This window comes from Lipophrys pholis (genome assembly GCF_963383615.2).
Source record: "Lipophrys pholis genome assembly, chromosome: 15".
Taxonomy (NCBI): Eukaryota; Metazoa; Chordata; class Actinopteri; order Blenniiformes; family Blenniidae; genus Lipophrys; species Lipophrys pholis.
This window is the reverse complement of record NC_137642.1, coordinates 4,607,928-4,624,611: the sequence shown is the minus strand read 5'-3', so window position 1 is coordinate 4,624,611 and position 16,684 is coordinate 4,607,928. Positions and strand designations below refer to the sequence as shown.

Sequence of the window (16,684 nt, the reverse complement as noted above, 5' to 3'; positions counted from 1 at the left end):
AGTGTTGGCACAGCTATAAACAACTGAACCAGATAACGTATCTCAACAGAGATGAATCCAGCTTTCCAAACTGTTTCAGGTGGTGATATACTTCCACTAAACATTTTGGAAATAATAAAGATCTATTTTCTTTCAATGAGTCTGAGTGAGGGAGGTAAGCAGAAGTATTATGACTGAGCTCAACACAAATAATCCTAAAGAATACATAACATTTGCAAAATCCAAGATGGAATGTAGTGTGGTTTAAAAAAAGACTACACTTTTATTGTGAGTCAAGTTAAGAGATCTTTGAAGTGTTTGATTAGAATGTCACAAAAAGCTATTTCAATACGAGTGATTGTAAATGTGTCCAGCACGTCATCGTCAGCATAACAAATCATTTGGATTGGCCAAGGTGCATCACGTAAACTGCAAACAGAAGAGGGACAGTGACAGCGCCTTGTGGCACCCCGAACAAAGCAGTTGAGGTGATAAATGTGAAAGAACTGGATTTTAAATAACCCATGTGACAAAGAATCTTATTCGGAAGGCAAACAATGAACTGATGCATCAACAATGAATTTCTTAAGAGCTTTATTGTGTTTTTCAAATCGTGCCGCTGAACAAAATAAACCTCATTAATAAACCTGAGCTCCTTGAATATTTCCGGAAGTTGCGATTGCTACACGAATCATTTTAAAGTTTCTATTCATCCTGACGGAAAGGTAATTGGATTGTTGAGGTCTCTCCAGGATGTTAAGTCTTTTTGTTCACCAAAACCAGCAGACACACAAGTCCCTGTCTTGTTGCAGCAGACGAACATCAAGTGAAACTATTAGAACCAGAGGAGAGTCGACAGACTAACAAGATAAGTAAACCAACACAAACGTCTGATCTTATCATTTGGGGAATATGGAGCCATTTGGAGTGACATTTCATGTTCAGATGTATCAAAACCATAAAAATGTCTTCCTTTTTCAAGTTTTTAGAGGTTGTGCTTCTCTGATATCGGTATATCAGGGGAGGAGCTGAATAGAGACTTTATTCAGAATCCTGCTGGATCTAGTGAAATGAAGTGTGGAAGACTTTCCAGAAAATAACTTGAGAGACGAGATGGCAGGGCAGCTCTACACACGCGCACACCCCCCCACCCTGTTGGAGTGAATATTTGTGTAGGGTTGCAAGCTTATTGCGATTCTCCAGTTCAATCCTGCGAGGCACAAAGCGGAGCCACGTGACCCTCAACTCCTTTGAAATTTCAGAGACACCAAAGCCCTTCTGTCACCAAGCTTCTGCCATTCCAGCAGAGAGGAATTCCTGATGACCCCCACTCACCCTCAGCCCGCTCCCACATACCCAAATCAAAACACAGAGAGCCCACACATGAAACCAAATAAGATGCAAAACCTTCAGCTTCTAAAAATGTGACGGTGAGCTGATGACATGGTGACAGGAAGCTTAATTCTCACCACAAACTATACCTGCTAATATTCAAAGGCATAAGATGGAAGGGAGTGAAAATAGAGACGTTAGAATAGGAAAAAGAAGCCCTACACCGATTCTGATACCGGTATCTGGTCCGATACTGCAGTATTGAGTACTCATATTGATGAGATTATTACTTGACGTTGTGCATCGGCAAAGTCTGCAGCAGATAGACAAAGGACAAGCGATGTCCACGTCAGCAGATTCTTCAATATTAATGAGAATGACAAAAGAGCCTGGAAATTATGTTCAAACTATCAAGAGGAGGCGAAAGCGAGTTGGGACAAAACCAGCAACTCAATCACCAGTGACATTGAAACCTAATTGGACCTAAAGACATTTTTAATTAGTGGCGGTAATAACGTCCACCCGGGAACATGTGAGGATGGTTTAATGGTAACATCGCCCAACTCTGATTGCCATTTCTTTTAGTAATAAATGGTACTTCATAATTCACTACTTTAATGTCACATAGAATTTGACCATTGAAACTTCCATCAAATGTGCTTCAGTGAGCGTGACAGGCCAATATTAAGCCATCAAAACTGGAAGAAATACATTTTATAACTACATCTCAGTTGATCCATCTTATTCCAAATTTCAAACCATTTTGATTCTTTTCAAAAAGCGTGAAGTTGGTTTGGTTGAAATGGTTTTTATTTGGTATCCTTCTGTCATTCATTTCTTTTTTTTTTTTACATTGACATTGACAAGTGAAACCTGTGATTTGGGTTCATCATTAAGGTTGATGTTGGGTCCCAGAGGCAGAGAAGCTGAAAACAACTGCATTTATTTTACCTCCATGAGGGCAGCAAACCAAACCCAGGTTATGATGCTCCCTCCACCGTACCTGTTGATAGTAACGTCTCAGTGTTGGCCCTTTCCAACCGTCCATAGTGCTGCACAATTTACCTTCATTTAATTCCACCTTGGTTTCATGAGTCTACAAAACATTTTCCAAACGATCCTTGAGCAGCGTCATCTGTACCGTGCTGCCGGAGACACCATGACTCTGCAATGCTGTGTAGACTGAGCCTTCAGCTCCTGCTTTGGGCTTCTGTTTACCCGACAGAGCAGCCTGCGTTGAGATGCTGGAGTCAACCTGGCAGGTCTACTTCTAGTCAGAGTAGTTGCATTATTAAACGGTCTCCACCATATGGTGGATAACTCAAGTCTTTAGATGACTTTGGCTTTGTTCACACGAGCTGACGACCAGCCTCCTCTCTCCATCGCCCCGTCGCACAGAGCTCCCCAGCCCTTCAGAGAGGCATCTGTGGACACCACTTTGCGAAGAAGACACCCTGCCGATCAGGGAACCCTGCCGCAGCAGACCGGGTTCCCTCCACGGCCGGAGAGCTTGTAAGCAGGACGGGGTTATTGTCAGCTTCCTTTGAAGGCGACGAGCAGGGCACAGCCGGTGAGAACGAGTCCATCACTGGAAGGCTTTTAACAGCCTGGGTGACACCATGGCGACCATGGACGCCCTCATGTCTGTCAGCTGTAAAACCATCTGTAGACTCATGGAGTCCGGGTGTCGACGATGCCCAGGCAGACGAGACAAGCCTCGTGTTGGTCCTTATGGAGGGTGAAGCTGCACCCCAGAGGACAGGGGCACACAAAAGGCTTCTTCCCCACTTTGCTGGTGCTCATGACGAGACACAAGGCCCACCGTGGTCCGAGTTAGCGCAGTCACTGAGCTACAGGAGTAGCGGTGGCTAACGCCAACAAGATCTGTTAAGCTAATTTGGTTCGCAGTAGTGAAACGAGAGCAAGCTAACTAGCAGTAGCTAACTGGCTTGTGGAGGTGTTCTTAGTGAGATGAAGAGCGTAAGAACTGAATTATGACTGTGATGGCGCTGGATTACATGAGCAGGCGGAGCCTCGCATACGTCATCGGCGTGAACAGAGGCGTCTTCAGCAGGCCTCGCGGGCGCGTGATATTCCATACGATATGTGTTGTACCGAGTGAATCCACTGAAAGGGAACCCTGGATCTTCATATGAGTGACATAATGATATTATGCTGAATTTCAATGCGATTTGGTTTGTGACAAATGTCAGAAATACCGGTTTTGTTATCGGTTCAAGTTACAACACAGCTCATCCTTTATCAGGACCAATGTGTGATTCTGATGGTAGTCACAGCTCTGAACACACTGGCAGGCACATTTACAGCAAATTTGACCACCCGCAAAAAAGAATGAAGTCTCTAGTGAGTGATCAGTTGTGAAGCAGGGCCGCATGGCAGTGTAGTGTTGTGCTCTTGCCTCATAGCAATAAATTCATGGGTTTGAATCTGTGTTGTGACCAAAAATGCCATTATTATAGTGTTTTTCTTTTTATATTCTGTGTTGAGGGCAGGCTTATCCTCGGCTTGGATGGCACGATGTTCCTAACATGTAGCAAGCAAATAATCCAGTTCCAATTGTTCGTTCTTTAGTTTACATCCCTTTTCCTAATCAAAGTCCATAAAATATAAAATCAGATTATTCACATTTATTCATTTATTTCCGTCTGCTAATATAGTGCCGTTTGTGGCTGTGTGTCGGTAGCGACCGCGGGTACAGTAAGAACCGTGTTTTTCTCACCTTTCACACCAGTGGACACCATTACCTTCAACCTAAAGCCTGAACCCCATGTGACTTGTGAGACTGCAGTGAAATACTCCTCCAGTGGTCAAAAATAATAAACAAGACTAAATAAACCCTAAACTGAGGTGTAACTAAAATGGCTCCTACACTCTTTTCATTGGAAAAAGCATAATATTTCACATATAGTGTACACAACCAATGTCAGTCAAGGACATAAGGACATCTAGCTGATTTTGCCTTTTCAGGATTTTCTTTTAAGGATAAATGATATTGTTTATTAACTCGAGCTGAAAAACGAACCAAAAAGTTTACTACATTTTGAAAAACAAATGAAAATGGGAACTTAATTTTGTGTTAAACACACGGAAACAGGAGATATACTGAAACCTATCTGTCTTTCGTTCTCAGTATCTGTTGTATGAAGAAAATGTCTCCGCATGTGATCCAGAAAAAAGCTCATGTCGAGCTCATCTGCATTAATAGTGTTTTCGAAAAGGTGCACTCTGGAGGCAGTTTTCAAAATGTTTTGTCAAACGTTGTCGTCAAAACAGACACCAGTAACAGGTGAGCTGGGAACAGCTCCAGATAGATGTGAAGGAAGCTGCATCAGTCTAATGGTAAACCCAGAAACAGAAAAGGGCACATTTGATCAAATTCCTAAAGATTCATAACTTTTCATTTCACAACATTGGTTGTAACAAATCATAAACACAAACTGCAGTTTGACGTCTTCTGATAGAGGGCCACAATCTGATAGAGACTGTATCTGCAAATCAGAGACTGTGGCAAGAGGAACGCAAAATGATTTCTTTGTCTTATTCATGTAATTCGGGGTTCCATGAATTTTTTTGAGTGAAAGTTGAGTTGGTTTCATGGTATGAGACGTTACCACTAATTAGAAAGGACAGAAATGAGAGTGTTTAGGATGTTCTTCATGGTGCCTTGTGCTGAGAAAATGGGAAAAAAAAAAACCTGAGCTCAACTGAATCCCATTACTAAGTGATCTCCTCTGAGAATGCTGCTGACCTTTTCAACTTATGTGCTTGCACATCTCCCAGCTTTATTGATGAGGCTGACCACAACGCAACCAGAATAAATGAACAGGCTGGGTGCCTAAAACAGGGCAGACAAAAGTGGCTCAAGCAGAAGGAGGAGAATAGAAAGGACAATCTTTTGCAGTTACACACACAAAAAAATGGCGATTTGTTTGTGTATTCAGCCTCAGAGCCCAGGGTGTCGGGGAGTTGTGGTTACATTCCCACTGGGCTGAAAGATGTCTTTTTAAAGTTAATTGGTCAAACTACAAGAGTAAAAATGATTACTGGGCGGAAGCAGAGAATTAATAACCCTGAAAACACAACCGCTGGCTGTTTCGCCTTGTTTATTCAAGGCCGATGGTTAATTTTCCACTTAGAATGCATTGGTGGGTGAGCAATTACTGTGACGTGACTAAGACAGGCTTTTCTTTCTGTTGTTGCAAATGACTCTGCGTATGTAAGCACAATGAAAAAGGTTCATTAGCGTCACAGAGAAGAATAAACAGTTTGTGTTTTAACAAGTTTGCACCTGCTGGGCGTGTCACATAATTGTAGCGCAAATCACGTTTTTCTGTTTCTCACAAAGTCCTGAAGCTGGAACATCAGCACATGAAGGCAGAGTGGATGAAGGTAATATTATTTAAATGAAGTAACTCAATAATACAATAAGAGGTACTGCTATTGTGAAGTGTATAATGTGTACTACACAAAAGGCGAGTTAAGGTGAAGTACCACCACCACCATCATTCATCACAAACAGTTGTCACCATCAATTTACAGGTTCTTTTGGTGATCACATGGAATAAGCATTGTGGTGATTGCAATCTATTTTTCCATTGTGATGGATATTTATCACATTAGGGGATTGTTGTCAGGTTGAAGACCAGCCAGAAGAAACCAGAAGTTTAATCTTTGATGAAAAGTAATAACGAAAAGCGGGACTTTAGGACTAACCCCCTGGGAGGCCACTGATTAAAAAATGTCACACAAATGTCAAAAATGATGGACTTGCCGTTGGGTTTAGAGTGTGGGTGTCAGTGGATTATCATGCAGCCTGATACGCCTGTGAAATTTCCTAGATGTAGGTGAAACTTGCAGCCCATAGTAGATGTTACAAATGTGTAAAAAAGTGTTGGGGGCGCTATGGAGCCATTTTGTCAGACACACGTGCAATGCCCATAAAATATAAACATTTTCCCCAGGTCTGACATGTGTGCCAACAAGTTTGATAATGTTTAGGACCTCAGAAACGCTAAACTTGGTGCCCGGACCCTAATAATGAGATGAGCAGACTCCACTGTGTTTATGACGCAGTGCTCAAAGGTTGATCTGTATGTTGTGGACCTCTCAGTCCAGCTGGGAGCACAGGAACTCCATAGAGACACTTATTCACTATGTGACCTTTGATTTTGAGTTGCTCCACCCAAACAACAACAATACCACAGAGATGTAACTCTAAATGTGAGCTGATCCCTCGGCACACCCCTGTAGTGCTCCAGAAAACCAGCACTCAGAGGATCCGTCACTGCTCTTCACACGGTGGAGACTCAGCCAGCCGGGATGCTGCACAACATTCTTCACGTCAAATAAACGAGCCTTCATGAAGGCCTGATAACGAACCATTGAATCGAGTATGCTGGGACGGGGAGACTTCTCAAACATGCAGGGCAGCACCAAGAAGCACTGATTAAAAATACCTACTGGCAAAGACATTCAATTTGGTCTGTTTTTAATACTTGTATAATCAGAAATAAAAATCATGTCACATTTGGTCAGACTTTTTAAAACTGGGGTCTTATTATAATCAGGATCGTGCTCGACTCAGAACAATGCGGCAAGCAGAATGTTTCACCTGGACGTCCTTGTAGGTTTCCCTCAGGTCCATCAGACGGTGGTAAGCTTTGATACTTTCAGCAAACTCCCCGATGTCGGTGCTGACGATGATGAAGTTCTCCCAGATCTGCCAGTGTTCAAAGTTACACCTCAGGGCTTCCTGCAGCGTGTGAAAGGCTTTGTTTCTGCCGAGGAGGGCGACAAGAGGAGGGAGCAGTCAAAGGTGAGGCGCCAGATCGAAGAACAGCCTGTTCTGAGTGAATCAGCTGGGCTTTTTCAGCTCCGAGCATGGAATCCAGTCAGAGTGCGATGAACAATGAACTTCACCGGACGACTTTTATTATGTCAAACTCTGAGAGGTTAATTTAATTCTACTTTTGTTCTGTGACTGTAAAACAAAGATAATTGTTTGCTTCTGTCTCATCTACTTGATGCTTTATTGTACTTTAAAGTTTTTGTATGTATGACTTGTTTATGCCTCTTTATTCTCTTGTATGAAATTTTAGAACTGAACAACAGTAAAGTAGAAATGTACACTTTATATGTGAAAGTGTACTGGATGTTTGTGTGGCATTAGGTCAAACAATGTTCGTGTGAATATTTGTGACTTGGGGATCACGTTTCAAAACACGCAGAAGGAATGCTTCCGATGGTATTTCATTGTTTTCACAGTATATTACATTTGCTACGAATATAAATTATCCAAACACTTTGCTGCTGAAATCCAGGGTTTCCACTCCACACTCGTACTCACTTCTTCTGGAGGCGAATGTAGGCAGTAGAGAGGTTGTTCCACGCTTCTGCATTCTGAGAGCAGGACAGAGGTCAAGACAAAAAGAACGAAAACTGCATCATAGATTTGTTTTGGAGAGATCTAAATTAAATCTGCCGTGATTCCTCTGTTAGTTTGAATCATGTCACCATTTAAACCGAGAGCGCAGCACAGAATGGTTTCTCAATCAATGCATTTGTGAAATTACATTTCAGAAAGAGCAGCAATATTGGCTGCTGTAATTACATTGTCAAAGGGTTTTTAAAGGTATTTCAATAATGGAATAAGTTATTAGATTATTGGAAAAAAAATTCTTATCATGATACTGGCTCAATGTCATTTCACTACAGGCATGGTATCACATTATTGGTTGCTGAAAGCCATTGATGAAAACATCAAATTGATATTTTGAATTTGAGGTCTGGATGACTCTTCCTTAAAGCTCTCAACACAGCTCAGACAGACAAACCCCTCCAGCATCGGCCAGGCTGGGCCGGAGGCTCACAACAGCTTTTCCATTTGGGTCAATAACCAGGCAGCAAAATATCATGTTAAATAGGTCAAATACATCTTATTAACAGCCTTATTGACAACCCATGTTGGCATTTAATCTCACACCCTAGAAATCTTCTCTGACCCTTGACTGCTGTTTCAGAGAGCTCTAACATGCTCTGTGTACCGACTTATGTGTGGCCAAACTTTGACTTCACATATTGTTATAACACGCACGCGCGCACACGCACAAATTTGTATAAATGTATTTTCTGTCAATATATCTGTAAATGTATGTTTGTATCTTTGTGTTGACATGTCTGGAATGAATTAATAAAATTGTTCGGTCGTATGACTTTATATTAAGAAACGACTAATACAGAGGTGTAAAACACATTTTAGTTCAGAAACCACATACCGTAAAAAGTGCTATAGTAACCTTTAAATTTAAACTTTTAAGTTTTTCTTTGCTGTGATGCCCAGAGTCTATGTAATGACATTACATATTATTTTCACAAAACCAAAGAATTACTCCGGAAAATGACTGAAATGTCAGAAAAAAACTTCTCCTATAGCTGTTGCATTATGCATGTGAGTGAGAGAGGTGACGAGCCCGAGGAGCAGATCTCTTCTCTCCCCATAAACTGGAGGAGGTGGTAAGACACTGGATGACAGGCGGACCAAAGTACAGCGGAGTGTCTCGTGCGTCTAATGAAATGGTGAACCAGCAATCTGTGTCGTCGCCTCCGTGTCCCCCACCGTGTCGCTTGGTCGCCTGCCACAGCATGTTTTTACAAACTCACCCTGACAGCATGGTTTTGAGGCTAGTTTGATAGCAATGAGGTAGCTCACCTTCAAGGCAGCATCACCAATATCTCAGCTCGAGTCTCAGTGTTGAGTTGTGTTGCTACTCTGAGGAAATTTGTTTTTAATAAACAAATCTCTGTTTTCTCTGAATTTTTTACCACTTGCTTGGTGGTTAAGCGAGCCGGATCGGAGCCTCGTGTTTGACACCCCTGGACTAATCTATTAAAATAAGCCTGTTCACACCATCTGAGGCCACTAGATGTCACTATACAACACTATGAGCTCAACGTCTCCAAAATGAAAAATGTCAAATGCAGAATTTAACGTGAAAACAGAAAACAGAAAGAGTTGAGCATGTGAGAAACTTGTGAGGGACCGAAAAAAAAACTGTTACCATGATGAAGCCTAACTGTATTTTTGTTATTCATGAACTACTATTAGCTGATGCGAGTGTGAATTTTAAAGCAGGAGAGGTTGAAAAGCCTTTTGACTTCCAGATAGAAGTTTCTCCTGCATCCAGAAGGGATTGGAGCTGTACCACTAGTGTTTGCAGTGAAGCAGCGAGTGCTGAGTCGTCAATAAAATCTGAAGTTGGCCCAAACAAAGTGCTCCACTAACAGATGTACATTGGGTTAGCGTGCAGGAAAAGGTTGAGTGGAAGAATTTTGTCAGGGTGGGTAGGGTCAGAATAAAGCACAACATTAAGTTGGTGAGAATCCTGCGAGAGGAAAGATGTGTGTGTTTGTAGGTACTTACGTCCGGCTCCAGTCCCACACACCTCTGGAAAGCTCTGGCAGCTCCCTCGTAGCCCTGCAGGGCGAAGTAGGCACAACCGAGGGAAAACCACACACCGAGCTGTACAAACACACACGGGCAGGGAGATTACATCTGAATCCAAGCAGCGAGTCAAAGCAGAGGTATTTACAGCTTCCAGGGCTGTTTATGAGTAAGGTAACACATGATTTAACCCGACACCAGGGTGACAGCCTGCAGCCATGTTGGCTGTTCTGGGAGGCACAGAGGCTCCTGGAGTTGAAGGCTACAAGCAGGCGAACATGCTCACATTGACCCCAATAAGGTGGTTTTGTAGCAAGAGCATGCGACTGGGACATGTGACGACGCAGGTCACCGGAGACGGTGAACATGTCTGATCAGATGCAGCCGAGAAGGTCCCATTTAGCATTCTGAAGGTGTTCAAATAAACGAGAATAAAGAGGCGACCTGTCAGCCCAGTGAAAGTCTGCAGGTGCCAATTAGGAGTGCGCAAGTTAAAAGAAGTGAAGCGCTCCTTATCTTATCTTGATGGGGAACTCACCCGGTTAAATAAAGGTAAAATAAATTAAAACAAGAATCTCATGAAATCTGCTCCTACTTAACATAGTTGAAGGTTTAAAGTCTTTAGGAGGACGACGCCGACTTTTATTCACAGTTTTAGTGAAAATTTAGTGATAAATAGGCGTTTGACGTATAGTTCAACCAAAGTAACTAACGTCAGGTACGTTCGGTCAGTTTCACAGGGGCTGAAAGCCATGTCAGGCAGACTGCGGCTCCTGAGGACACGAAAAGGAAACGGTGCACATGGAAGCAGAAGAGGGGCAAGTGAGCCGGCCTGCTGGCAAAACAAAGGTCTTCAAGGTCTTTATTGTCATTTCCATGCTTCCACATACAGAGAAAATGTGTAACTCAGGAGTAGCAGTGTACTGCTCCGTGGCCATAGTTTAGAGAATAACAGAATATAATAAGTAAACATATAGGAATCCAGGTTAAATAGTGCAGCAATATAGACCAGAGATAAACAGTCCAGTTCGGTGGCGTAGGGCAGCATGAGGGCCCAGGCAGGTTGTTCATCAGACTCACAGCTTCTGGAAAGAAGCTGCACTGGAACTTTGTTGCTTTGGCACCTACGCTGCAGAGTGCCGTACTGTGCAGTGGAAACGAGGCTAAATACATTTACACCAGCAGATACAGGAAGTGAAGGACTGTACCACACTGCACACTCCCTGTTTGCCCCCCCCTCCCCTCGGGCAGGAGGCCGCAGAGCATCAAGAGCAGGACCACCAGACTGAGGAACTCTGGTGGTGACCTGCAGCTCTGCAGCCAACCTGTCATATAACTGTTTATTTGTTTGCAATCAGATTTTTTTTTTAGCTGCCTATCTTACAGTGTGCCAATTTTACATTATTTTTCTATTTTACATTTTGCTCCCAATTTATTCTTTACTATTTATGTTTTTGGCATCGACCAGGCCTCAGGAACAGAATTTCACATCAAGACATCTAAAAACGTGCAACAGTATGACAATAATAATGCTTGCATAATGACCCAACACACTGTGCCAGAGCAATAAATGCTAAATGGAAACGTCCAGAACGTTTCGTCAGCATTTAAAATCTGACAGTTACTGAAGATTGTGATTAAAAGCTTCAAATGAATTTCAAGACATAAAATACATTTTGGGGACCATAATTAAATACTTGACTATAAATAGTCTATTCTGGAGTATTCTGAATATTCTATCAAAATATTGAGTGTATTTTACAGAGAAATATCACTGCCTTTCTTGTGATTTTAGTTTTTCTCCGGTGGAATGTGACTTTACCTGCATGGTGTTGATTTGGAGGGATTGCTCGAAGCATTCGACACATTGCTGGAACTCCTTTTCTCGGAGGTGCAGAAGGGCTTTGGAGCGCATGGCTCTGGCGCTGCGGCGCCCCGACAGCTCCCACGCTCTGTCGTAGTACTGATGATCCCTCAAAATGTCTCCCAGTAGGCAGTACAGACCGGGAGTCTCCTTCTTCTCCAGCTCTCTGCGCACAATCTCCTCAGCCTGTGGACAGACAGAGGAGAGTCAGAACATCTGGGGAGAGACAAGTGAGGGGAGACGTGGATGTAGGGAGGAGAAGACTTTAACAAATGTGTTCATGAAAATACTGAGACGTCGTGGCCACTCAGGTGATCTGAATAATATTCATTATCACATTATAAAGGCTATACGTCACAATAGGTTCTACCCATTAGTCCATCCTCCATACCTGATATATCAGTTATGCTTCTAGTTTGGATGAATCTATGTTATCCTTGCGAGCACTGGGCACCGGGCAGGTTGCAGCCCTACACAAGTTCAACCGCAGGGACAAACATAACCTAAAAAGCTTGGTGCAGTTACAGGAGGGAACGAGCAAAATCTACAGGGATAAACAGCAGTACTGAACTTCAGCTGTCACTTGGCTAAACTGCTTTCAGTGGGCAGTGACGCAATGTTCAGCTCTGCAAACTATGACAGGGGGGTTTAAATGAAGCATCCCAATGTGCAGCAAATGCCGACTTTCAGCTTTGATTTGAGGGCATTTACATCCAAATCAGTTCAAGTGCATGACGAGCAAACAATTCTAGGAGGAAAATAACAGAATCAACAGAACAATGGAAATTTAGTATAAAGATTATGTTACACACAAAGCAACTGTTAAGTCATCTGTGGACCTAATCACTGAATTTCACCGATGCATGCCTGAGCTTGGGGCTCACACTGTTGTGAAAGTGGAACGGTTTTCTCTTTCCAAATCCCAGGCACTCGTTTTGGCTCTCGGGCCAAACTGAGCGCAGGGACGCTCCAGCCTTCGCAGGTCTTATCGAGCTGTCATTTCACTGTGCTCCTTCACTGACTCTTCCTGTCAGATGGGACTGATGCTGGGCCAAGAGCTTAAGCACACCTTGAAACTAGAAACCTCACCATTGTTATCTGAACTACGCAACTATGAAGAGGTTGTACTGCATACAACTTACTGCAATTAATGATAACCCACAGAGCTTCTATTACGTTTTGTAAGGCAAGACAAGCCAAAGTTATTTATAGAGCACAAGGCAATTCACAGTGCTTTACAAAGAAATAGAAGACATGCATATAAGAGCATGAAATACTTTAAAATGTCTAACATTCTTTCACACACTCATCTTTTTCATTGGATCAACTTTGAGCTTTTCCCACATTGGTATTTGGCGTCTCAAATCACCCACAAATATTACATCCTGTGGTCAGAGAATCACACACATCACGCTGTTCCAGGTACCGCCGCAAACATCGGACTCGCTCGCCGCATCCAACATTGAAATAATACAGTTCTACATGAGCGGACAACAAGCTTTCTGGCATCACTTCAAAAATTCATTCTTAATTCATTTCAAAGGACAATTTTCACATGAGGCTGTAAACACATCAGTACAATAATCCAGCCTGCTGAAAATAAATACATAAACAAGCTTTTCTGAATCTCATTCAGCGCACTGGAGATGAACCATATGCTGTCAGGTTCGTACGGGCACAATGGAAAAACAAACACCTTGTATTTGTTATTCAAACGGTCAAAACTCAAGATACACGACATGTAACACTCATTGTTTGCTTGGAGCCAACATGACTACAATTATGTCATCAAACGTGATATTCCCCTTTCAGAGTAATGAAATAAAGATGAATGATTCTACAGAAAAAAGATTTTGCCTCGAACTTGCTGACAGTCTTGTTACACCATTATTTGATCAGAGTTTGGTACCTTTTTTTTTTTTTTTTTACCTGGCTCTTACTATCTTAATCCATCTACACATTTTTTAGTTATCCTGTAAACCAGTCCGTCAGTCAGTCAGCCAACCAACTAACCAACCAGTCAGTCAACCAGCACACCAATCAACCAACTTCATTTCACTTCATTGAATCCATTACATTTTGTATCTTAAAATGAAAGAATTGTGGAGCTGTGCAAAACTGAAAGTTACAAAGCCATCTTTAAGACCACCGTAATTAGGGGACTGCAAGCCGCTACCTTTTTCACACGCTTATAAAATGACGTGGCTAACTTATGGATTTTTAAGGGTTAACAGGCTTCATGCCATCAGATTCTACCTCTGCATGTAGGTACATGCTGTTTTGAGCCTCTGCTTCTCCAAAACTTGCCCTGAAAGTGATAACAACAAACACACATCTATTCTTGTTTTATTTTAATTCAGTTTACACGGTTTAAAGTGCCGATATATGTGAACATAAATGAGCTTTGCTGTAGATCGTATCACATTTATGCTCAATTCATGCAGGATCTTCACAAGCTGTCTTCTTCACTATGCTACGGATGCTACAGATACAGTGATCGCTTGGGAGACCACTACCAGTGACTGTCGATTTATGAGTAGTTCACATACTCCCTGACAAGAGTAATTACTGATATTTACTCCACATATTCATGAGTGAGGTGATATTCACTGCGGTCATACAATCTCCTGATGAAATGCAGCACCCAAACACAACAACAAGGACAGGAGGAGGGTTGTAGATTTTATCTTGATAGCTGGTCATAATTATTAGAACTACAGTCCACAGACAGGGAAATCAATCAAATCAAAGATCACCCTGAGGACTAAGCCGGAGGCAGTGGGATACTGAAAGACATCATATCTCTGCAAAGTGACAGCATGATGTGCTCTGCTGCTGCAAAGAGTCTCACTTGTTGAATACAGTTGAGAAAAAGATTCCCACAGGCTCTGAAGTCTGCAAAAGAAATAAGACCATCCATTTCACTGGGAGGCGCTGTTGAGCCTGCAGGCTCTTTGCTGGCGGCTCATTTAAGTTCCGTCCATTATGATAAAGCCTGTAATATCGTCCTCCTAACATGGACATGGAGTTTGGTACCTCAGCCCCACTAATGTAAGAACGCCTTGACATTGGTGGCCGACAGCACCAGCAGGTCTCTCCTCCACCCGTAGCTCTGCTGCCTCTGGAGGCCACGTTTCTGGAGCATCGGCAGGGCATGTCCATGTCCTGGTTCCTCCTGACTCGGTAGACATCTTTAGTTGTGCCAGGTAGATTAATTTGGCTCAGATTTTCTGCTTCAGTTGTTTAGTTTCAACTCTCACCTGTGTTGATCTCTTCTTCTGGAACCCCGGAGAGTAATCGTGATCAAAATATATCTGACCTGCCTTATAGAGAATTTTATTTGGACTCGGGATGGCGTATTTTGCATATTATCAACAAATTTCACAATTATGAATCTCGGTGCAGCAGTGGGGATATCAGGTTTGATTATAAGGGATCAATGAGCCCTCTCCACTTGCAGGTTCACTTCGGGAACTGATTGAAGAACCTTGAGGATCATCTTCCTCACAAATGCCTTTCAGTCGTTTCCTTCACTCCCTTCAGGCCAACAGATTCTTGTACCTTGATCTATTTTGCAGGTCCTCACACCTGGCTGTTACGTCCTTCTCCATGTGCAGCTCCCACCATCTCCTGTACCACCAATACGGTCCACTCCACCTCTGTGGTTTTGAGTTTTGTAGTTTCACCTTTCGGTGCGTGCACTGTTGTTTCCAGCGTTTCGAATGATAATTTGGTCTGTGTGTGGCCGTCATTATTTTCTTGGCCAAACTGTTTGTGCGTGCTCGCATTAGCTGCACCAGGTTCAGGTTGTATTTGTTGCCTCTGTTCGACGACAGCATCTTAAAACAAAAAGCTGCCTTGCCAAGGTTTCAGCAATATTGTTAGGAGGTTATAAGTTGGATGGACGGAGCTCAACTTTTACGCTGTTTCTTGAAACATGGTGATAGACGATCACACACATTGAAAAGAACTACACTCACTGGCCACTTTATTAAGCACACCTGTCCAACTGCTCACTAACACAAATTTCTAACCAGCCAATCACATGGCAGCAACTCACATGGTCAAGACAACCTGCTGCAGTTCAAACCGAGCATCAGAATGGGGAAGAAAGGTGATTTAAGTGACTTTGAACGTGGCATGGTTGTTGGTGCCAGACGGGCTGGTCTGAGTATTTCAGAAACTGCTGATCTACTGGGAAACCATCTCTCGGGTTTACAGAGAATGGTCCGAAAAAGAGAAAATATCCAGTGAGCCGCAGTTCTGTGGGCGCAAATGCCTTGTTGATGCCAGAGGCCAGAGGAGAACGGCCAGACTAGTTCGAGCTGATGGAAAGGCAACAATAACTTAAATAACCATACTTTCAACCGAGGTATGCAGAAGAGCATCTCTGAACGCACAACATGTCCAGCCTTGAGGCGGATGGGCTACAGCAGCAGAAGACCAGACCGGGTGCCTCTCCTGTCAGCTAAGAACAGGTGGTGTAATGGTGTGGGGGATATTTTCCTGGCACACTTTGGGCCCCTTAGTACCAATTGAGCATTGTGTCAACGCCACAGCCTACCTGAGTATCGTTGCTGACCATGTCCATCCCTTTATGACCACAGTGTACCCATCTTCTGATGGCTACTTCCAGCAGGATAACGCGCCATGTCATAAAATGCGAATCATCTCAGAGTGGTTTCTTGGACATGACAATGAGTTCACTTTACTCAAATGGCCTCCACAGTCACCAGATCTCAATCGAATAGAGAACCTTTGGGATGTGGTGGAACGGGAGATTCGCATCATGGATGTGCAGCCGATACATCTGCAGCAAGTGCGTGATGCTATCATGTCAATATGGACCAAACTCTCTTAGGAATGTTTCCAGTACCTTGTTGAATCTATGCCACGAAGGATTAAGGCAGTTCTGAAGGCAAAAGGGGGTCCAACCCGGTACTAGCAAGGTGTACCTAATAAAGTGGCCGGTGAGTGTATATAAACTTCTGGTGATGCAGAGTGAGCCCTCCGAAGAACTCTGTCTGTTTATGACATCTCATGCATCT

At 43.0% G+C, this 16,684-nt stretch overlaps 1 protein-coding gene across 1 annotated transcript in view; it reads right to left on the bottom strand.

The window, feature by feature from the left end:
* The window catches only part of ttc27 (tetratricopeptide repeat domain 27), a 101,191-nt gene that overhangs the window by 9,932 nt on the left and 74,575 nt on the right, over positions 1-16,684 (bottom strand). The window contains exons 13-16 of the mRNA XM_080481056.1: positions 11,595-11,822; positions 9,752-9,850; positions 7,679-7,731; positions 6,944-7,109 (exon numbers count right to left, since the gene is read on the bottom strand). Of these exons, the coding sequence (XP_080337182.1) occupies positions 6,944-7,109; positions 7,679-7,731; positions 9,752-9,850; positions 11,595-11,822 (546 nt within the window). The remainder of the gene's footprint in view (positions 1-6,943; positions 7,110-7,678; positions 7,732-9,751; positions 9,851-11,594; positions 11,823-16,684) is intronic.